Here is a 22989-nt window from a genome sequence, read left to right as displayed (position 1 = left end):
TTACCTTGAAAATGCATTTAGTTGCAATAACTTGTTGCTACAAATTTCCTTAATCAGCAGTTCTCAGGGGAGGGAGGAAGGGGCCATGACCCAGGGCTCTCTTGTGTAGCTGGGAAAGAAGGGAGGGGGATATAACAGTTCTTTTACACAAAGGGTATTTTTTTAGACAGCTACATTTCTTATGCAGCTGGAAGGCTTATCAATTCTCAACAAACAACAAGGAAGGGAAAAATATGGCAACTTATTTATTAAACAAAGAAATACTGCCTGTCTCTGCCTTTCTTCCCTAATGCCATTTCAGCATACCAGCAGCTTCCTAGGTCTTTACTTAAACCTAACATACCCCAACAGAATCATCACTGATAAAATTTTCAGATAACACAAAAACTGGGGGAGTGGTAAATAATGTAGAGGAAAAGTCACCAATACAGAGCAATCTGGATCGCTTGATAAACTGGATGCAAGCAAACCATATGTGTTTTAATATGGCTAAATATAGAACAAAGAACATAGGCTATACTTACAGGATAGGGGACTGTATTCTGAAAAGCAGTGACTCTGAAAGATTTGAGGGTCATGGGAACATGAACTCCCAGTCCAATGCTGTGCCCAAAAGGGCTAATGCGTTCCTTGGGTGAATAAACAGGGGAATCTCAAATAGGAGTAGAGAGGTTATTTCCTTTCTGTATTTGGCACTGATGTAACCACTCCTGGAATTCTGTGTCCAGTTCTGGTGTCTGCAATTCAAGAAATATGTTGAAAAGTTGGAGAGGGTTCAGAGAAGTGCCACGAGAATGATTAAAGGAATTGAAACTCTGCCTTACAGTGTTAGGCCTTGTCTACACTGGCAAGTTTCTGCGTAGCAAAGCAGCTTTCTGTGGTGTGCAACTCCTGAGGTGTACACACTGCCAAGCCACTTAGTGCACAGAAACTGCACGGTTGCAGCGCTATAAAAAAAACCCCAACAAGAGGCATACAGCTTTCTGCGCCAGGGCTGCAGTGCCAGTGTAGACACGCTGGTTGATTACAGCGCTGTGATTGGCCTCTGGGAGGTGTCCCACAATGCCTGTTCTCACCTCTCTGGTCATTGATTTGAACTCCACCGCTCTGCCGTAAGGTGACCAACCGTGAGCCCCACCTCTTAAATTCCTTGGGAATTTTGAAAGTCCCCTTCCTGTTTACTTATGACTCATGCAGTGGTCTCAACGCATCCTTCCAGGTGACCATGCCTGCTCTACATACCAGGTGATCCCTCACTTGGACCGATGCCGAGCTGCTGGACCTCATCAGTATTTGATGAACGGAAGCTGCCCAGTCCTAGCTGCACTCCAGCCATAGGAATTATGATACCTATGGACAAATTTCACGATGCATGACAGAAAGGGACCATAACTGGTACAGTGCAGTGCACAGTCAAAGTGAAGGAGCTGCAGAACGCCTACCACAAGGCACAGGTGGCAAACCACTGCTCCGGTGCTGCGCCCTCGAGGTGCCAGTTCTACAAAGATCTGGAGTGGATGCTTTGGTGGCTTGCGTGCCAGTTGAGAGTGGACTGAGCCAGGAAGAGGAAATCTTGGATGAGAATGTGGAGTGGGAGGGAGACCCAGAGGCAGAGGATGACTCAGAGGTCAGAGATGCATGCAGCCAGGAGGTCTTCTGTACCATGAAGGAGGCTCGCCAGTCACAGCTGTCGGATCTTGGCAAAGCACAAACAGGAGAGGAGGCCCCTGATAAGTGGCTTTGATTTTGGGAATCGCTGAAGCAAGTTGCTGGGGGCAGGAGGGTTATAGAAAGCAGATTTGTGTCTGTATGATGCTCTTACCACCACATGCCTAGTCTGAGTGGTGGAACAGTGTGTTGATTGACTCTCTCACTTCAAGGGAATCTGTCTCAGAGATCTCCAGGAAACTCTCAAGGAGATACTGAGCAATCCGCTGCTGCAGGTTCTCTGGCAGAACTGCTTTGTTTCTTGTCCCATTAAGGGTAACTTTCCCACACCATTCTGCCGCTCACCCTCAGCAGTGAGATTTTCCATAATGAACACAGCCCGTGGAAAATGTGGGGACAGTAATGATTATAACTCCCCCCCCCATCCCCAGTGCTGGCTCTCTCCAAGAGCCACATGTCCAGTGTACAGTACAGTCCTAGAACACTGATTTCCCCTGCCCCTGGGGTTACTCACCATTTTGGGGGTCTTGTGGCTCATGTGTGCTTGCCTGGGGTCAGCCAGTTAGTGGCAGGTGTGTGAATGGTGGCTGTGTTTTAAATCAGTGAATCAGTGGTCTGTGTGTTGCAAACAATACTGCTTCTGTAAAATGTTGCATTTTGGCTTCACAGAGATGACTTTGGGAGCCCAGCCTCCCTTTTTGTTATCGCCGGCTGACTGGCTGCACTGAATTAGAAAGTGGCCACGAAAAACTAAAGAGGACTTTCTGCATGATGTCATGATGCACGCTGTGGCCAAAAAACAAGAATTGAAGGAGTGGCAGGACAATGAGAAGAGGGACCAAAAGCAGCGTGCCAGAACGAAGCCATAGAGCAGTTCTTAAACATTATGGAGTGCCAAGCAGACATGTTCTAGGCACTACTAGCACTGCAAACCGAGCAGCTCCGCACCCACTCTCCCCTGCAGCCGCTGTCGCAAAAGTCTTTCCCGTGTATCCCCCAGACACACTCTTAACCTCCTGACTCCAGTCTGTACCCACTGCTTTCCATTCCTGCCCCATCACAGTGCAGCCCTGTGGACTCCCAGTACCCACTGCACTCAACACCTGTCCGTCTGCAGTTTAGCCCTGCTGAAGTACAGTACCCGCTGCACTGTACTTCAAAGGACAAGGTTGCATATGATACCTGGACATACACAAATCTTTAACTGTCCCGGGACTCCACCTGTGCCTGGGATCCTCTCTTCCCCATCCCCATAGTGCTGATGTTTTGGTTTGTCTCTGTCCTCCAGTTGTTGTTTTTTAATAAAAGAATTGTTTTGGTTTGAAAGCAATCTTTATTCCATTAATTGAAAGCAAACAGAGCCCTGCAAAGCAACAGGCAATTTTCTTAAACCTTCACAATGCATCGTCTGCACCAGTCACAATCACCTCCCAGCATTACAAGCGCTGCACTCCTGAACGTAGCAACAAATATTAGTGGCTTTCAGCTTCAAACTGCTGCCTCAAGGCATCTCTGATCCTTATGGCCCCATGCCACACCCTTCTAATAGCCCTGGTCTGTGGCTGTTCAAATTCAGCCTCCAGGTGCTGAGCCTCAGTGGTCCGGTGCTGAGCCTCAGTGGTCCAGCCCTGAGTGAAGCTTTCACCCTTCCCTTCACAAATATTATGGAGCGTACGGCACGCAGCTATAAGCATAGGAATATTGTCATCAGCCAGGTCCAACCTCCCATATAGGCAGCACCAATGGGCCTTTAAACGGCCAAAAGTGCACTCAACAGTCATTCTGTACTTGTTCAGCCTGTTTTTGAACCACTTCTTGCTGCTGTCAAGGTTCCCCGTGTACGGCTTCATAAGCCACAGCATTAAGGGATAGGCAGGGTCTCCCAGGATTACAATGGGCGTTTTGACTTCCCCTACGATGATTTTCTGGTCCAGGAAGAAAGTCCCTGCTTGCAGCTTTCTGAACTGGGCAGTGTTCCAAAAGATGTGTGCATCATGCACCTTTCCGGACCAGCCTGCATTAATGTCCGTGAAACACCCACAGTGATCCACAAGGACTTGGAGAACCATAGAGAAATATCCCTTCTAATTAATGTACTTTGTGGCTAGGTGGTCTGGTGCCAGAATTGGAATGTGTGTGCCATCTATTGCCCCTCCACAGTTAGGGAAGCTCATTTCTGCAGAGCCATCCTCAATGTCATGTATGTTGCCCAGAGTCATGGTCTTTCAGGGCAGGAAGTGATTAATGGCCCTGCCCACTTCTGTCAACACGAGTCCAAAGGTCAACTTTCCTACTCCAAACTGGTTACTGACCAATCAGTAGCAGTCTGGAGTAGCCAGCTTCCACAGTGCAATTGCCACACGCTTCTCCAATGGCAGGGAAGCGCTCATTCTCGTGTCCTTGCTCCACAGGGCTGGGGTGAGCTCATCACACAGTCCCATAAATGTGGCTTTCCTCATCCAAAAGTTCTGCAGCCATTGCTCGTCATCCCAGACATGCATCCCAATGTGATCCCACCATTCAGTGCTTGTTTCCCGAGCCCAAAAGCAGCGTTCCACTGTCATCACTGCCTCCATGAATGTCACAAGCAATCTCATGTCATAGCTACTATGTGTGGCGAGATCAATGTAGAACTCTTGCCTTTGTAATTTAAGGAATAACTCCACTGCCACTTGTGACGTGTTAGTCAGAGTGAGCAGCATATTGGTCAACAGTGCGGGATCCATTCTTGCAGACCGAAGAGGCAGAGAGCGCAGTACACAAACCATTGAAAGATGGCGCCAAATGTGGACAGAAACACAGGGATTGCTGGGACGCTAAGGAATGCATCATGGGACACTGGGACAAGACCCAGGATGCCTGCGACCACCTCCACCTTCTCACAGTTCTTAGTGGCAGAAGAGAAAGAGATGCTCTGTGGGATAGCTGCCCAGAGTACCCTGCTCCAGATACCACTGCAAGTGCCACAAGTGTGAACACACAATAGCGGTTTCCCTTCAGCGCTCTCGAAGTGGTGATGTAGCTGCCAGCGATGTAACTCTGCCAGTGTAGACATACCCTTAGACTCAAGGAGATCAACCAGTTTCGTTTAACAAAGAGAAGGTTAAGGGGTGACTTGATTATAGTCTTTAAGTACCTCCATGGGGAACAAATGTTAGAAAATGGGCTCTTCAGTCTAGCAGACAAAGATGTAATGTAATCCAGTTGCTGGAAGTTGAAACTATACAGATTCAGACCGGGAAACAAGGTGTACATTTTTAACAGTCAAGGTAATTAACCATTGGAAAAATTTACCAAAGGTTGAAGTGGTTTTTCATCAGTGGCAATTTTTATATCAAGATGGGATGTTGTTCTAAAACATATGCTCTTGTTCAAACAGGAATACATCCAGAGAAGTTCAATGGCCTGTGTTATGCAGGAAATCAGACTAGATGATCACAGTAGTCCATTCCAGCTTGAGAATCTATGAATCTAAGAAAAAGGTGCTTAAGCACCTAACTCCCATTAAAAGTCAATAGGAGTTAGATGTACTTTTGAAATTAAGCCCATATCCTTTATTCTATGATTCCATACCAATATTCATCTACTTATGCATTCTTATTCTGAGGAAATGTATACTTGGCTTCCAGATATAGATCACATTAAGTACTATTGGTGGAGTATAGATTTCCATATTGTTTTAATTCAGCTCTGGTGTTCCTACAGATATTAGATAATGACTTTATTGTAACTCTCTTGTGCACTTGCAAACCCTCTAACTTCAGATAAGAAGAAAAAAGTGCAGGTTGTGAAAATCAAACTTGAATTAGCTGGGGCCGAAGCTAAAGGAAACTCAAACTTTCTATTCCACGCTGTTCATCTTGACACAGCCAGTGCATTTTGAGCCATATGGCTCTAGCTGTAATTTCCAGTAACCTTCTTTTTTTTTTCTTTCTCCTATTTCAACCCTACAGATTATAAGAAAGCAAAAAAGTAAAGCTGAGCAGGCGGAGGCTGATTTTGATTGGCCACAGTCCAGAAGCAGCGGTCTGGCATCTGTTGCTGTTTCAGATCAGAGCATGCTGACTTTTCCAGGCAGTCGCAGGGGATCCTACACATTATGGGTGAGTGACCAAACTCAACCATCTAAATTTTCTGCTGCAAGAAATTGGAAAATAGAGATACCAGAGATGGCCGTGCTGACTAGAATGCTAAATGCAAATATACAAAGCATGAGCATTAAACCCAAAGAGTAAATATTTGCATACCACAGTCTGATGATCAGGTGAAACGTAGGGCCCTTGGCCATTCCTGTCACACTACCTCTCTCTTCCGACACACTATATGCCAGCTTTATGTCAGTGAAGCTTTCCTCGCAGCAAAAGGAATGTTCTCTTGGCTATTTTTGTTAAGTTTTCATCCACTTGCCACCGCTGTAGCAGACAGACCACAGAATGCAGCCCAGGGAGTATTTTTCATTATCGTCAATCAAACAGTGGGGGAACAGATGTTGTTGTGCCTGGATGGTAAATGTTGAGGATCATTTTGAAAATCCCCACTCTAGCACAGCTGCCCCAACTTTTCTTTCACAGGATGAACAGGGACTGGGTTCTAGAGCAGTGGTTCTCAAAGCCGGTCCGCTGCTTGTACAGGGAAAGCCCCTGGTGGGCCGGGCCGGTTTGTTTACCTGCCGCATCCGCAGGTTCGGCCAATCACAGCTTCCACTGGCCACGGTTTGCAGCTCCAGGCCAATGGGGGCTGCGGGAAGGGCAGCCAGCACATCCCTCGGCTCGCGCTGTTTCCCATAGCCCCCATTGGCCTGGAGCGGCGAACCACAGCCCCTGGTTGCTGCAATAGGCTGAAACTGCGGATGTGGCAGGTAAACAAACTGACCCAGCCTGCCAGGGGCTTTCCCTGAACAAGCAGCAGCCCTAGTTTGAGAACCACTGTTCTAGAGTATCCTCTGGGCTGAGAGGAATGAATACGTTTCAAGCTAGTCTTTTCCAATGTATATAGTACTACTTTGTCCACTGAAGTCAACAGGATCCTTTCCAGTTATTCCACTGTGCTCTGGATCAGCCATACAAGGGGTGTCTGATTTAAACCATAATATCGGGACTCTCTCTACACACACTGAGGTGTGCAAAAAGATACAGACACAACTTTGTGCCTACATTTTTTTCATTGCAGACCTTGAGCCTCTTTTTTGCAGTGGAGACCTCCTACTATATTGGGGATGTGGGTTTTTGAGGGGAGGAGGACGCAAATTCTTAATGTTCACCATTAAGTCAAGACTTGTGTGAGCTTCAGTGGAAACAAGATTTGATTCTTGGTACTTTTTTCTCTAAAATAATTTTTGAAGTTTGGTTGGCTGTATTTTGAGTCTGTTAAATGTTATTTCTTGTTTTGTGACCTGTTAACACAAGTCTAATTGTTGATTTTTATTTTGTTTCCTAGCTCTCTAAACAAATAAACTAAACACAGCTGCAGAGTGCTATGTAGGCCTGATGTTATATTACAGAATGTTTTCCCCTCCTTTTGCTTATTTTCTCAGCAAAACATTGTTAGCACCTGCTAGGCAGTGAAGAAAACCTACACAGGCTACAATAGTAAGATTTCAGTTACAGCAATAAGGGAAAGTGGGTGAAAATCAGCATCAGTAATTTCTTTGGATTGGATGTTTTATGTTGAGAGATTCATTTCCCTTTTTAGACTCCCTCGTGACACTTCCCAGGTGTACCCTGGGCTGTCAGACATCTCATTAGTGAAAACAAGTAAAAGTTTATTTAAAGTATAGCGATTCAAGTCCTAGAAAGTAGATGAATTGGGAACAAATGGTTACCTGTAGAAAAAAATCATAACACGCATTGTAGAACTAGACTGACTGACTTAGCTACTTACCTTTCTTACAGAGCAGTGCTCACCTGAAGTCTTTCCACCTTTTTACAGCCACGTTTGGCAGTGACCCTCCATTCATAAGACAAGTCACCCTGTCAGCTGTCTTCTCAGTGAAAGGTCCCAGCTGCCTGTTTGCACTCCAGATATATTAGAACAATCCATTGTCCTTATTCATAAAGTGGTTATTTCCTGTATACTCCTTCCTTGTAGATTTCACAAACACTTTACCGCATGTGGCTCAGGCTGCAAATAGGCATATACTGGGACACACAATGACCAGACAGGAAGATAAGTGTCTGTTATCCCCTGCCTGAAAGGAACCTTCTGAGACATGCCACCTTCTGGATACTGCCTTAACATAATTTTCACAATGTGCACATAACTTCATAATAATTATCATCTGTACAGACATTTCTCAATGATTATTATGACTAGTGGGCTGTTGGTTGAGACCTCACACTATCCTTTAGTTACTCGTTGTGCATATATCTGACCCAGGGGATCCCTGTGAAACTGTATGTATGTATCCCTCTGCCCTGTTCCTCCGTCACACCCCTCTTATGGTTCTACAAGCGTATCAGACACCGTGATATCCAACTATTGGACAGTTTGTTTGTGACACCATGTTGGGGGCTGAAAAAAAAGTAAATTCCCCACTGAGTTAATGAGACTTTTGCCTCAGGGACAAAAGGAATGCTCTGTTCAAATCTTCAGGTATTTTAAAAGTTTTTAATAGCAAACGGAATCCTGCTATCCCTTTACATTTAGAGAACTCAACATGCAATCAATACACATTGGGATTCAGTATAGAAATAGCAAACAAGGGCATATCCCTATTTTTGTAATTTCACTTCAGTGAAACTCTTCTTTGTTTTCAGTTGTACTATACTCAGCGGAGAAATTTGGACAGATAAAACTGGTCATGTTAAAGTTGGTACCTTTATAATAACCAGCTACAAATCTTTAACTGTCATCAGTTTGTATTGGGTATTTAGACTTGATGGATGCCATATAAGAATTTGAATAGAACAGAAGTAAGCCTGTCCATCTGGATTCTATTGAAACTCTAATCTACCCTCAAATCAGCAAAACATAGCTCTGAGTTCGCAGTGAATATTGTGGAACCTGTGGCTGCAAAGTGCCTTACGTGGAGCAGGCAGAGAGCGATCCGTGGCCACATGGTTCTGAATAAGAGCTGCGCTTGGCAAAGATATGAGCAGCAGAGGTGACCTGCATTCTGTCTGCAGACTCAAGACTGAATTGTATTAGTTTACGAGTTGTCCTTTGAGAAGGTTATCTTAATTTACTAGAAACTAGATACTAGAAACTTAATTTTTTGTTCTTAAATGAAAGCATAAGTTCTACAGAAATTGACATTTAGGTGCACATGCTCACTAGAGAAAGCTTCACACTGACCAGTGATAGTGAGATTATATATGCACAAACTAAAAAGGCTGTGACCAGTCTAATAGAAACAGTTTTAGCCTCTTCAGCTCACGCCTCTTTCAGAGCCATCCCAGACAGTATTATCAGGGCCAGAGCTGCATACATAGACCCATCTCCTAATAAGTATTTTGTAGGCAGAGTTTCTTCTGTTTAGGAATTTCTTCACAACCAGCCAAATTCCTGGGTGAAGCAAGCAAAAGCAGGTTAGATTAAATCAAGTGGAACAAGACTGTGTACAGGGAATGAAAGATACAGAGAATATGGGAGAGAGATAGGACAACTATCTTTTTTGTAATGCAAAACTGGCAAATTATCATAGGTGCAAAAAATGAATTCCTTTTGTATGTAAAATGGTAACACATTAGATCTGTCATCCTGATTAAATTAAATCACATACAGTTGTTTAAACAGATTGCATGCTACAGGAGAAGGCATTACAAATCTGCATTTACCCACACAGTTCATTACAGATATCACCTATCTAAGTATAGAGGGAAATTGTTATAGTCTTAAATACCACTGTGTTCTAACTGATGTGAAATGCTGACTTTTAATGTCAGCCACTGTACATGTCTGATCTGTGTCTGCTGGAAAATGCTGCTGGGCGGTCTGCATGACCTCACCAATGGTCCAAAATTGCTTGTTTCTAAATAATTGTTAGTTTAGTTAAGACAGCATTTTGTAGTTCTGATATAAATAGTGTATGAATACAGCCCAAGTTATAAATCGAGGGCAACAGAGTAAATAGAAACAGACTGTATGACATATTTGACTGCTTTGATTTTGAAAAATGTGTTGATCGCCATATACATCTCTACCTCGATATAATGCGACCTGATATAACCCGAATTCGGATATAATAAAGCAGTGCTCGGGGGAGGAGGCAGGGTTGCACACTCTGGTGGATCAAAGCAAGTTTGATATAACTCGGTTTCACCTATAATGCAGTAAGGTTTGGCTCCCGATGACAGTGTTATATCGAGGTAGAGGTATATATGTATTTTTAAAAGTATCTTTCCTGAAATATATTCTAATTACTTAATTGTAAGTACTATGCTGTGGCACTAGCTATAAAATACCTTCTTTCTTCCCAAATTTCCTCAAGGTCCCATGCCAACATTAAATTTCTGATATAGGACTGAATGTTGTATTCCTTGTATCCCATAAAAAGAGATGGATGACTCCATCTGTTTGTCATTAGCACTGTTTGGCACACTAGACAATGTTAAGATGTCAGGAATTTTGAACAAGGGACAGGTTAATTTGTATCCTTTCAATATATTACATTACTATAAGTCACTGCAACTTAAAGCAAACAACCATTTGGTGTACTGATGGAATGCACGCATCCCAATGTGCTGTAACTGGTATATAAGTGGTCTTTATCTTTTGGCTAAAATAATGCTAATGTAAATAGAAATAATTCATAATTTAGTGTATTTAAAACAGCTGGGAATATAGGAAAGAGGAGTATTTCATTAAAATCCATATTACTGGTGCAATCCAGGGGAAATAGAAATGTGCTAGTTAAGCTAATTATGTGAGAAATCAGGTAGTCGAACTATTAAAAATTGCAGGTCACTTGTGGTTCAGGTTCATCAACATGTTTTAACTCTTTGGTTCGGTTCTGGTTCAGATGCTAACTTAAAATGATGGTTCCATAATCATTTCAATCACGTTGAACCTGTTTGAACCAGTTCAGGTACATTTCCGACAAATTAATGTCATATACACTTATGCTTGCATTATACTTGTAACTTCTGGCAAAAGAATACAATGATAAATATTTCCTGATCAAAAAAGTATTTTAAAACAAGTTATTTGTACGCATTAGTAAAACATCCTCCAGTACTCTCTGTCATATTTTGATCTCTGAAGTGACAAAATAAATTTTAGTCCAGAAAATGCCCTTTCTACATGAACTTGCAGAGCAGGAACCAAGCCCTAAGTGGGGGAAGGGAGGTGTTCTGGGAGTTATAGTTCCCTTCTATGGGCAGTCCTCAAGTGGGCATAACAGGATAACTACCAATCCCAGAACCCCTCTCTCCCTCACCTCCTTCAATGGCTTCTTGGGAAGTTTAGTCTCCCCTTTTCTCTCTCTCTCTCTCTCTCTCTCTCTCTAGGAGTGGAGTGGAGAGACTCCCTTCCTCAGGAAACCCAGAAGATACACACACACACACACACCCCTTTTTTGAACCAGTTACAGATTTTTGGTTTTTGGGGTTTAGTTCCAGTTCAGGTTCATTGCGACTTGGAGTTCAGTTCGGATTCAGTTTCCAGTTCACTCAAAAACCCTCTCTGAACTGGTTTTCAGGTTTGGGTTCAGTTTGACTCCCTGTGAGGAATACAATATACTGAGAGTTATTTACTTGTTGAAATGATTTGCTTGAAAAAAAGAAGGAGCCAAAAACCTGCAGTCCTTACTTGGCTCTTATTCAAACAAAATACCCATTGAAATCAGTGGAAGCCGTAAGTGCTCAGCACCTCTTAGCATTTGTTCCAAACTTTATACAAAGCATTAAAACATTTCAAAGAAAATATAACAAAGTGGATCCTGTTTAGCAGATATAACAGAGCAGGACAGCAGCATGGAGCAAAGAAAGGATTACAAAGCAGGAAATACATGCCAACTAACACCGATTCACATCTTTTAACTACTATATATCATAAACCATGCTATAGAAATACATGTAAAATGTATTCTATAAATATAAAATACAGATAAAATATAAACAGATTTTTAGGCATAATTTGGTATCTATTGTTTAGAATAATTGAAATGTATTCTACAGAATGTGTTGCATGGACATTCTCCCAATTACCTAGGTGCCAATCACCTGGATTTGAATGTGTTAGCTCCTGTCAGTTTCCTCCTTATGAAAGTCAGCAGCAGCACCTCCTCCTCACTGAAGCCCATACAGAACATACAGCAAATTACTTACTTTTGAAAAAAAAAATTAAAAATGGTAATTACAAGATGCTCATCCCTCCGTTAAAGGATTGTATGGGGTGAAGATTTTATCTCTTGTATCTAGATGCTGAAGTACAGTGAAATAAGAGGGATGAGAAAATAAAACAAAAATGACTGTTACCTTCCTAGAATTCAGTCAGATGTGCTTGGAATATTTTCTTTTAATCCTCAGTTTAGCTTCCAGATAGAAACAAGAGACGTTATCAAATGATGAATAAACTACCCATTCTTCCGTTCTTTTCTTTTTGGGGGTGAAGGCAGGAAGGAGAGAATAAAAGATAAAAATATCAATTTATCTCCCCTGAAAATATTCAGGTAAATAAAAATACTCCTGTTGATTCCAGTAAATACATTCCAAAATATGCCCATAGAACATTAACCGTTCATTCAGACATTGTAAGAGCGATTTTAAAAAATTGATGTTACACTGACAGTCCTTTATATAGTTTATTTACAATTTAGGGTTCACTAACATTCACTCTCCAATAGTGTTATAGCAGTGAGCTTTATAAAGTGTACACTGGTATTTATTACGTGATAGGAGGCATTGGTGTGCGGACAGTGTTACCAGTGCTCCTCCAATCAGTTAAGAACCACACTGTCTTCTTATGTTGGAAGCTCCCAATGAACCTGTCTGTTTATAGAAAAAGCGGTGCCATTCCAATACGGTCAGTTCTGTCCATCAAAAGGCAGCTGTAATTATTCATTAGGAACTATGTCAAGAGACACAATTGGAGTGAGGATGTAAGTGCCTTCTTTTTCTAACAATATTCTTACAGCAGAATGCCACTAGATAGGATTTTACAGGAAGAGAGTAGACTCATCACAGCAAAGTGTCTGAAAATTTCTGTCAATACTATAACCTTTGTTTCCAGTCTATGACATATTGTACTAAGTTTCTACAGTGATTTGTACCTTGAGATAACCGAAGAAGAAAAAAGTATATGCAGGTCACGTAACTGAATAACATGTTTGGTTACAGTGCCACCTGCTGATGCATTTATTTATTGCACTGAATGAAGGTTGATGTACTTTTTAAACATTACTCCATTTTGGCTAGGAATCTTTAAAGTTGGTTTAAAAAAATGTAAAACTGATAGTTATTGATCCATTTGGAGAAACAGAACTTTTAGTTAAAAAAAGGGGAAAAAATGAACCACGATAGTTAAGTCCCAGGCAGATTGCGAAGAGCTACAAAAGGATCTCTCAAAACTGGATGACTGGGCAACAAAATGGCAGAGGAAATTCAATGTTAATAAATGCAAAGTAATGCACATTGGAAAACATAATCTCAACTATTCATATAAAATGATGAGGTCTAAATTAGCTGTTACCACTCAAGAAAGAGATCTGGGAGTCACTGTGGATAGTTCTCTGAAAACATTCTCTCAATGTGCAGCACCAGTCAAAAAAGCGAACAGAATGTTGGGAATCATTAAGAAAGGGATAGATAAGAAGACAGAAAATATCATATTACCTCTATATAAATCCATGGTAGAGATTAATAAGATTGGGACTTTTCAGCCTGAAAAAGAGACAGGTAAAGGGGGATATGATAGAGGTCTATAAAATCATGACTGGTGTGGAGAAAGTAAATATGGAAGTATTATTTATTCCTTCTCATAACACAAGAACTAGGGGACACCAAATGAAATTAATAGGCAGCAGGTTTAAAACAAATAAAAAGAAGTATTTTTTCACACAAAGCAGTCAACCTGTGGAACTTCTTGCCAGAGGATGTTGTGAAGGCCAAGAATATAACAGGGCTCAAAAAAGAACTAGATAAATTCATGGAGGATAAGTCCATCAATGGCTTTTAGCCAGGATGGGTGGGCAGGGATGGTGTCCCTACCCTGTTTGCCAGAATCTGGGAATGGATGACAAGGGATGGATCACTTGATGATAACCTGTCTGTTCATTCCTTCTGGGGCACCTGGCATTGGCGACTTTCTGAAGACTGGATACTGGGCTAGGACCTTTACTTTGACCCAGTATGGCCATTCTTATTTCTGTGTGTTGCTTGGCGTGGTAGGTGCACCAACCGCAATTCAGCTTGGCCAGCTGCAAAGAGCCCATTGCTATGGTACATGGCTAATCTTGCTACAGATCAAGCAGACACTCTCTGCCTTTAATACCTACGTTTATTATTACTGTTTTTATTTGTATTACTGAAGTATCTAGGTGTACTAGTCATGGACCAGGACCCAATTGTACTAGCTACTGTACAGACACAGAACCGGCTTTTGCCACTAAAATCGAACTTTGTACAGTTGATAAATTTTTTAAAAGCACGTAAATCCCATTTTCAAAAATTGACATAGGACCCTAAATCTTACTGAAAATCAGTGGGATGAAGGACAGATTTTTAAAGATATTTAGCTGCTTAAAAATACAGATAGGTGGCTACTGAGATTTTCAAAAGCCCCTATACACCTGATTCCCGTGGGTGCCTAATACCTTTAAAAAATTGGCCCTAAGTTCCTAGGTGTCCAAGCCATTCCTTCAAAATGGGACTTATGGATTGTCTGCAGGTTGGGTAATGTGCATTACTGGAGTGTGATGTTGCTCATTAATTGATCTGTGTAGACCCTGCTGGTGTGCACTAAAGGTTCCTTAGGCCACTTTAATATAGTGCCGTAATGTATGTACCAAACTCAAGTAACAATACTTGTCACAGTGGATGCTGCAGGACTAAGGAGAATGAATCTTTTTCCTAGATTGTAAAGCCACTTTATAGCTGCTATTGCAGACTAAAAGCTTCAGTAGCCTCTTCTTGGGTTACATCTCCCTTAGGTGGGGCACATTGCCAGTGGATCCACATAGTTGCAGATATGTCATGCTCAGCCCCAACCACCTTTCTGCATAAGGAAGCACACCTAGGCTCCAGCCCTTACCTGAGCTCCTTAAATCCCATCCCATAATACGTTGGTTCTTCTATGACCAATGGCATCTGTTGATTTGCCACTAAATGCATAACTCTCAAGTTGCCCTCACCATTAATTGTGGAGGAACCAAAAGCAGATCCCAAATCATCCATGCCTTAGAACTAATCATAAATGTACATCATATTACAGAAATTGAACCTGTTGACACATGTTCTAGCTAAATGCCTGCTTCTGTGTTCTGAATGCTGAGAAAGCCATTTAGCTGAAGTATTTCTCGGCCAAATGTAGTCTGTTTTCTTCTCATCTCAGGACAAGCTTTTCTTCCCCTTTCTTCCTGCACTTGACATGAGTGCTGACTCCTTTTCATCTATAGCTGTCTGGGTTTCTAGTGCTTGCACCAGTGATTTTAACTGTTACCAATTTCAATTATCCCCCTGGTTATCTTAATAAAACACAATCTTATTACCTAGCTTCTAACCCCAATCTAAAACTGACATTAGCAATGTGAAATAGTTTCACAAGGGCTTTTTAGAATGCAGTCAGCTCCATTGAATTCAAACCTCTCCCGATCCAGGAGTAAATGGAGCTTTGCATGAAGGAGCATGGAGTGCTGGTTCGGCAGCGCTGTTAGGTCATGATGGATGGACATAGGCGTGTGCAGCACATTTCATTAGGGTGTGCACCCAGGGAGCCCCACCCTAGCCCTGCCCCGCNTCCTTATCCCCTGAGTACCCCCTCCTGGGACCCCACCCCCTATCTAAGCCTCCCTGTTCCTTGTCCCCAGACTGGACTCTACCTCCTACCTGTCCCCTGACTGCCCCAACCCTTATCCACAGCCCTGTCCCCAGCCAGACCCCCGGTACTCCCATGCCTATAAAACCACTCCCTGTCTCCTGCCAGGACCCGCAGAACTCCTGACCCATCCAACCCCCCCACTCCTTGTCCCCTGACCACCCCCCCACCTATCCACACCTGCGACCCTGACAGGCCCCTGGGACCCCCAAACCATCCACCACCACCCCGCTCTTTGTACCCTGACTGCCCCCTCCTGAGCCCCCACCCCCACACTGTAACTGCCTCCCTAAGACTCTACCCCCTACCTGTCTCCTGACTACCCCGACCCTTATCCACACCCTCGCCCCCAGACAGACCCCCGGGACTCCCACACCTATCCAACCTCTCCCCACCCCCTGACAGGACACCCAGAACTCCTAACCCATCCAACTCCCCCTGCTCCATGCCTGCTTTGACTCCTCTCCGAGAGCCCCCCCCTCAGAACTTCCGACCCATCCAAACCCCCCTGCTCCCTGTCCCCTGACTGCTCTGACCCCTAGCCACACCCCTGCCCCTGACAGGCCCCCTGGGACTCCCACACCCTATCCAACACCCCTGTTCCCCATCCCCTGACTGCCCCCGAGACAATCTGGCCCATATCCAACCCCCCCGACCCAACCCCCTTACCACGCCGCCGCTCAGATCAGAATCCCTATGAAATCCCACCCCCTGGACATCCCCTTGACCAATGATGTGATGGCACTTATGGGGCAGGCGCAGAGAGCACCGGCCAAGCTGGAGCGCAGCAGTGGAAGAGCACTATGCCTGATGTAAGTCAACAAAAGTTACATGTAGTGCTGGGGAGGCAGCGATTGGCTGGGTGGGCCCGGGCAGGTGGGGGTAAGAGGGTTTTGTGTGGGAAAGTCTGGGTGCAGGCAGCTGAGTGGGGGATCTGGATGTACGGGGAGATTCCAGGTGCAGGGGCAATGGGAGTCTGCAGGGGAGACCAAGTGAAAGTGGTTGGAACTCGGTGGAGGTCTGGGTGCAGGGGATGTGGGGTTCATTTGAGTGGGGTCTAGGTGTAGGTGGTTGGGACTTAGTGGGGAGGGTGTTGGGGGGGCTCATCGGGGTGGTACAGATGCAGGGGAGGTGGGACTTGTCAGAGTGAGGGTTTGATTGGCCTGCTTAACAGGGGAGCCCCAGCTGCTGCCAAGGGGATCTGCATACTGAGCCCCCACTTCCCCTATCCCCTTCTCTTCCCCATCCCATGCCCCGTTCCCACCACTCCATCTCCTCCACATCCCACCCCTTCCTTCCCAAACTGCGTCTTTCCCCCTGCCCCTGCTTCCCCTATCCTCTTCCCCACCTCATGCCTCTTTCCCACTGCTCCATCTCCTTCCCATCCCACCCCCTTCTTTCCCCACTGCCTCTTTCCCCCTGCCCTGCCCCGCCCCACAACTCACTGTTGTACAAGATGGAGGATGGCTCCCAGCACACAGAAGGGAGCTCAACCAGCACCAGGACCCAGAAGGTGGTGTCCAACTGCAAAGTCCAGGGAGCTGAGCAGCACCTCCTTTTTTTCAGCAGGGCTGCGCAGCAACTCTGCATTCACAGAAATGGGGAGAGAGTGGCATGTGACCTTGCACCCCATGTGGCCCCCACCCCTCGCTTCTATTTGAGGGGACAATGCCTCTGAACTATGCCATGAACATTCCCAATCACATACCCCTGTTTCTCCTTCACTTTCTGTAGGGAAGCAAAGAACGCTGCAGGAGGGGGACCTGGACTATTTTCATTCCCCTGGGGCCCAGGACAGACCCCCACTGCCCAGTGCCATGCCCAGAGACCCACTCCCCCCACCCTGCCTGCCCCCCCCCAGCCACACTCACTGGCCTGCTGGGCGGGGGCTATTTGCCTTGCCTGGGCTGAGCCAGCGTCACAGCTGGGGTCAGTGGGGGATCAGAATGGGAGCAGAGGGGTCTACCTGGGCCGGGCTCCCTCAGAATCTCCTTGCCTGGGGCCCAGATGAGCGCCCGCCCACCCCCCATGCTGACCGAGAATTACCTGTCCCCTGCACTGGTCCCAGGCGGCTCAGCCCCGGGAGGTGGCAGGCTGAGCAAGACAAGCCAGAGCCTCGCTGGGGAGCAGGGCAGGCAGACCCCTTAGGGATGTGACTCCCAAGAGGACCAAGTGGGTAGAGGGGATGGGGCGAAGATACCGGGGCTGGACGGACAGCTGAGCAGAGCACGGGGGCGGGGCTGGAGAGGAGTGGAGCCAGCCTGCTGTGGCCCCTCGGCTGGCAGTGCAAGTGAAGTGCAGCACCTGGCCAGCTGACGGGCCCCTGTTGAGCCTGGGCCTGGCGCCAGGGTGCCTGTGGCGCCATTGTAAACTCGCTGGTACTGCTCAGGGCATTAGGTTGTGCCTGGGCACACTCCTTGCACACACCTATGTGGATGGACTTGTTCTTTTCTGAGCTCTGCATGGCTTTCTTCTGTCCTTGAGCCCTTTGGGACATCACATGGCATCATCAAAAGGAGGAAGGGAAGGAGTAGCTCCAGCAGAGCAACCTCAGGCAGATACTGATGCCAAGCCCAAGGAGCCTACGTAAGGAGCGCGGAGAAGAGACAAAGGCAGCCTGACAATAGGCTGGGCTGAGGCACCTTTCTCCATCATGCTCTTGGTGGGGGTTTCCTGGGGAACAGCAGTTGTGGTTGCATAGCACCAGTCGTTTCCTCTTCCTGGAGGCAGCACAAGCAGCTTCCTCAGACCACTCTACCAGAGCTGCTTCTCCCCTCCTCGGGGCTGATGTGCCTTGGAGCTCCTGCAGCACCCAGGATGCCTTCTTCCTCTTGCCCTTTATGGGAGCTTGATGGGGACACCAACAGCAGCTGCCTCATAATGAGGCTCCTACGGGGGTTGTGGTCCCCTTGCACTCCTGCTCATGAGCAGCTGTCTTGGGCTACTCTAAAGTGGCAGCAGCAACAGGCAGCTGAGGATTCCCGGCAGCGGCTGCTTGGGAAGCAAGGAGTCCAGGGAAGCCGTAAGAAGCAGCAACACCATAAAATAAGGAAAAGAGCCGAAAGTAAGCAGTGTGGGGCCTTCCTTCGGGGCCTGCCTCTTTGTGGGTGAAGGAGGGGCAGCAAAAGGCCTATGCACCTCTGAAGTCCATGTTAGCCCTATTTGGGGGAGTTAGATGGTGAGAAGGCCTTGTGCTGGGTGTCTGCCGAGGAGTGAATTTCCCCCTCTGTGCAGAAGAGGAGTTTTTTGGGGGGTGGGGGGCAGGCTGGATTTAATTATCTGTGCCATGAATATGGGCATGCCTGTAACTGATTGTGGGTTCTGATAGGATCCACCATTTTTCAAGGCAATGATGTCCTGCAAGAACTTTTTGCATTGCATCTGGACATTTGTAGAACTGCTGTTGCCTTAAGGTTTTTTAGCCAATTAATTCACTTCTGTGCTCAAATGCAAATACAGGAGCAAGTAATTTGGGGAAAATCCAGGGGCAGTGAAAAATGACAGGATAATAATTTTTTTAGAACAGTCTTGCAGTTTTGTATTTATTCCCAGTTGGATTTATCTTAATCAGGTTCCAAGATGCCTTGAAAGGAGATGCCTTGATCTGAACTCTACATATTCCAAATAAACAAGTGAAAAATAAATGGCTGTATATAGTGGCTTCACTTTGTCGCTAAAGTCCACTAACATGATTTAATCTGAAAAATGCAGCACATAGTTCCTTGCAGATTGGAAGCCTCTAGTTACTGCTAATTGATATTTGTATTTGAAATTCCAGAAGAGAAGTATATGTTATCAATTAATTAATGTTCAAGGAGAGCCTTAAAAATATAATTTTGCTTTGATGAGCTGGAGGCCATCTCCAAGAACTGCCTCATGTATTATGCCGACCATCGTAAATCATCTGTCTTGATAGAGAACAAAACTATTTGTTTGTTTGTTTAATCAGTGAAGGTTATACAGGAGAGATACAACTAGTTAGTTTATTAGCCTGTCTCCAAATGACAACACACGTAGTTTTGCCAATATAGCCATGTTGATTACGGGTTTGATATTTTTGCTGCTATGACTTATTTTGTTCAGCAAACTGGTGTAAATTATACTGGGAAAAGCACTCTTTCACCACTATAAGTGGTGTCTTTACTAGGAGGATTTGCTGGTATATCTGTACTGGTATAGCTGCCCTGGTAAACCCATTATCGATTAGACAAGGTCTCATTACCTAAGTGACAAGGCATTCAAGATACTACCGTGATGTGTTTTGTATAAAAACCTAGCTAGAAGGACATATATCTTAAGTGAATAAAGAACAGGGACCAGCACAGAATGTTTTGAGTTCTGTTCTGTATAGGTTCTTTTACAACTCTCATCACTATAGTATCTGAGTACCTTCCAGTAGTTCATTAAGCAATGTGACGGTATTTTACCTACCTTCATATATGGTCATTCACAGTTACCAGCTGCTGCCTAAAGACATTCATGCCTTATTGTAAATAAACCATACAAACTGGACCCTTTAGTTTAATCAATATTTTTGGTGCTTCCCTTCCACCCGGGCTGCAGCTGCTCAGATATTATTATTATTATTATTATTATTATTATTATTATTATTAATTTTATTATTTATTATTTGGGGATTAATAGAGGAGCTTAAATTGCTGAAGATTATACAGCAGCTTCTATGATTTTATTCTCAATATTTGTGTTTAGATTTATGATCTAGCAATAAGTGAACTTAGTGAAATAACATAATATTACACAAAATACAGTGTTGACATCTTTTGATTGAATAAAATGAAAGCTTAGATAGTTCTTTTCTTGCTACAAGGCCAATTTAACATTAAAGCAGATTAATTGATGATGCCTGGCTTATCTCTTAAGGCCTGGTCTACACTACCATGGTAAGTCTACCTAAGTTACAGTACTTCAGTTACATGAATAACATAACTGAAGTCTATGTAGCTTAGGTAGACTTACCACAGTGTCTATGCCACGCTGTGTCACCGGGAGACGCTCTCACACTGATTCACCTTACTCTTCTTGGGGAGCTGGAGTACTGGAGTCGACGAGAGAGCACTCTGCCATCAATCTAGCGGGTCTTCTTTGCTACGTCGATCACAGCAGTACCAATTGACCTGTAAGTGTAGACATGGCCTAAACTTCTGCTGTTATTGATGTTTATCATTCCTGTGTTATCTGTTTTTATCTGTCAGGAATTCATAGCATTTGGTGTGATGGAGATTATCCAATAAAAAATAATAGTACAACCGCAAAGATAAACTCGCACAAAGAAAATTACATACATACTTAGATTTAATATTTTTTTTAATAACGCCTTTTCCATGCTGTCCCTTATGAATGAAATGACCCTCTAGTCCCAGTTTGCACAAATACCACCCACCCCTCTATGATGGTTGTGATGGGCTGGACACACACTTACACCCTGTCTGGGATGCCACCTGATATATTGGAGTCCCACTGAGTCAGCCCATAACACCAGCCTGGGCTTCCTTACCCTGTCCTTGCTGTACCAGGCCCTCAAGCCTTCTCTAGCGCACACATAGGTAAGGCCACACCCAGCTGCAGACACAGACTGAAATCAGCTCTGTGCGGGAGGATTCAGCTCAGGGATTTACCCAGCACTCATATGCACATCTCCTTTGGGGTGTAAACCCAAAATAATATTGTGTTGTGCTGTATAGAGAGATCTGTACAGCGCAAGCTCATAAAAATTGTCCCCTTGCTCAATGTGGAGCGAGATATGCATAGCTCCCCATCACCACCACGATATGAATTGCACAAACTGGGTTTTGAAATAAACAAAAAATAAGTTTATTAACTACAAAAGGTAAATTTTAAGTGATTATAAGAGATAGCAACCAGAACAAAGCAGATTACTGTGCAAATTAAACAAAACACACAAACTAAGCTTAATACACTAAAGAAACAGGTTGCAAACAGTAATTTCTCACCCTAATGTTGTTATAGGCAGGTTGCAGACTTTCTGTAGCTCAGAGCCAGTTATTTCTCTTCACACGCTAAACCCCTGTCTCAGCCTGGACTGAGTCCTTGCCTTTCCCCAGCTTAGTTTCTTTGTTTACATGCAATATCACAACTATATGTAAATGAGGAATATGGGGGTTACAGAGCACTCCCCCAAGGTATAGAATGTCACACCCTCATTCAGATACTACCTGAAAATTCACTACTTCTTGTGAATTCTTAATAACAATTGTAAATATGTATTAGCTATAGATAATACACATTATCCCCTCTTCTGGATTTCCTAGAGTCTTTTGCCTTCTAGAAGCCTTTTCGATAAGTGCTCCTGAGCAGGGACTGGCATCATCACTTTGTCTTGAGTGGTGCCAAGCCTGCTGTCAGCACTAAAGAAACAACAACTTGGCATTTACAGTACAGAGCACCTTTCATCCAAAGGTCTCAAAGCACGTTACAAACAGTTGCTGAGCCTAATTAATTCTAAGGGTGGGAACTAGTCCCCATTTTATAGTTGAGCAAATTGAACCACAAAGGGTGTCATGTACCCCTTGTACGTGGTAGATTGCAGGGGCACTACTAGCAGATCAGATTTCTGTACCAGATTTGGTATCTACAGAGCTTCCCTCATGGAGAAAAACTATGATACTTTAATGCACTGCCAGGTATGGCTGTTATCAGCTCAGATAAGGCATATTCCACACTGCACCACCTAGTGACTGAACATTATAATATGGTTTTAGCATTCTCTCATACGGAGGGTGGAGAAGGGGAGTTAAAACTTGCTTAAGTTCATACAAATTAGTGGCAGAGCTTGTTGTGGCCCCCATGTCTCCTGATTTCCTACCAAAATGCAGAGAAATTAAAATAACTATACTAATTTTAGCTGATGGAATTTTGAAGAGTAGGACAAAATCCAAGTATAAAGCAAAACTCTACACCAAAAGAAATTAGTGTAACTGTTGGTACCATGTTTTAATAGTGGAATGTTTAAAATAAGTCAAGGGGCTAGATCCTCGGATGGTTTAAACCAGGTCAAGATCTGGTCCAAGGTCTAAAATGGCTTAAAGATAGATACAGTATGTCTTTTGAAAATGACTGGAATCCAAAGGTGTAATGTTGTTTTTTGTTAATGGTTAAAGTGATTAATATGAAATAATTCCTCTTTCTGGTAGAAAACCTTGTTCTCCTGTTGTCTATAAAGGTCTTTTCAGCCAGAGAGTAAATGACTGGCTGACTTCAGGCGAGACAGTGCTGCTGACTGTACTTTCAAATGTACAAAGTAAACACACTCAAAAGTACAGAAAAAAGTTTTTTTCTCTAATTTATTTCAGTTAGAGTAACTGCCATGGG

At 44.1% G+C, this 22989-nt stretch overlaps 1 protein-coding gene across 3 annotated transcripts in view; it reads left to right on the top strand.

Annotated features, from left to right (window-relative positions):
- The window catches only part of MYRIP (myosin VIIA and Rab interacting protein), a 377671-nt gene that overhangs the window by 300881 nt on the left and 53801 nt on the right, over nt 1-22989 (top strand). For all 3 annotated transcript variants that reach the window (XM_075062536.1, XM_075062534.1, XM_075062535.1), the window contains exon 8: nt 5622-5771. In XM_075062536.1, coding sequence (XP_074918637.1) covers nt 5622-5771 — 150 coding nt within the window. The remainder of the gene's footprint in view (nt 1-5621; nt 5772-22989) is intronic.

Source organism: Chelonoidis abingdonii, chromosome 2 (genome assembly GCF_003597395.2).
Source record: "Chelonoidis abingdonii isolate Lonesome George chromosome 2, CheloAbing_2.0, whole genome shotgun sequence".
Lineage (NCBI taxonomy): Eukaryota > Metazoa > Chordata > Testudines > Testudinidae > Chelonoidis > Chelonoidis abingdonii.
The sequence above is the reverse complement of the archived record's forward strand: the minus strand, read 5'-3'. Positions and strand labels throughout refer to the sequence as shown.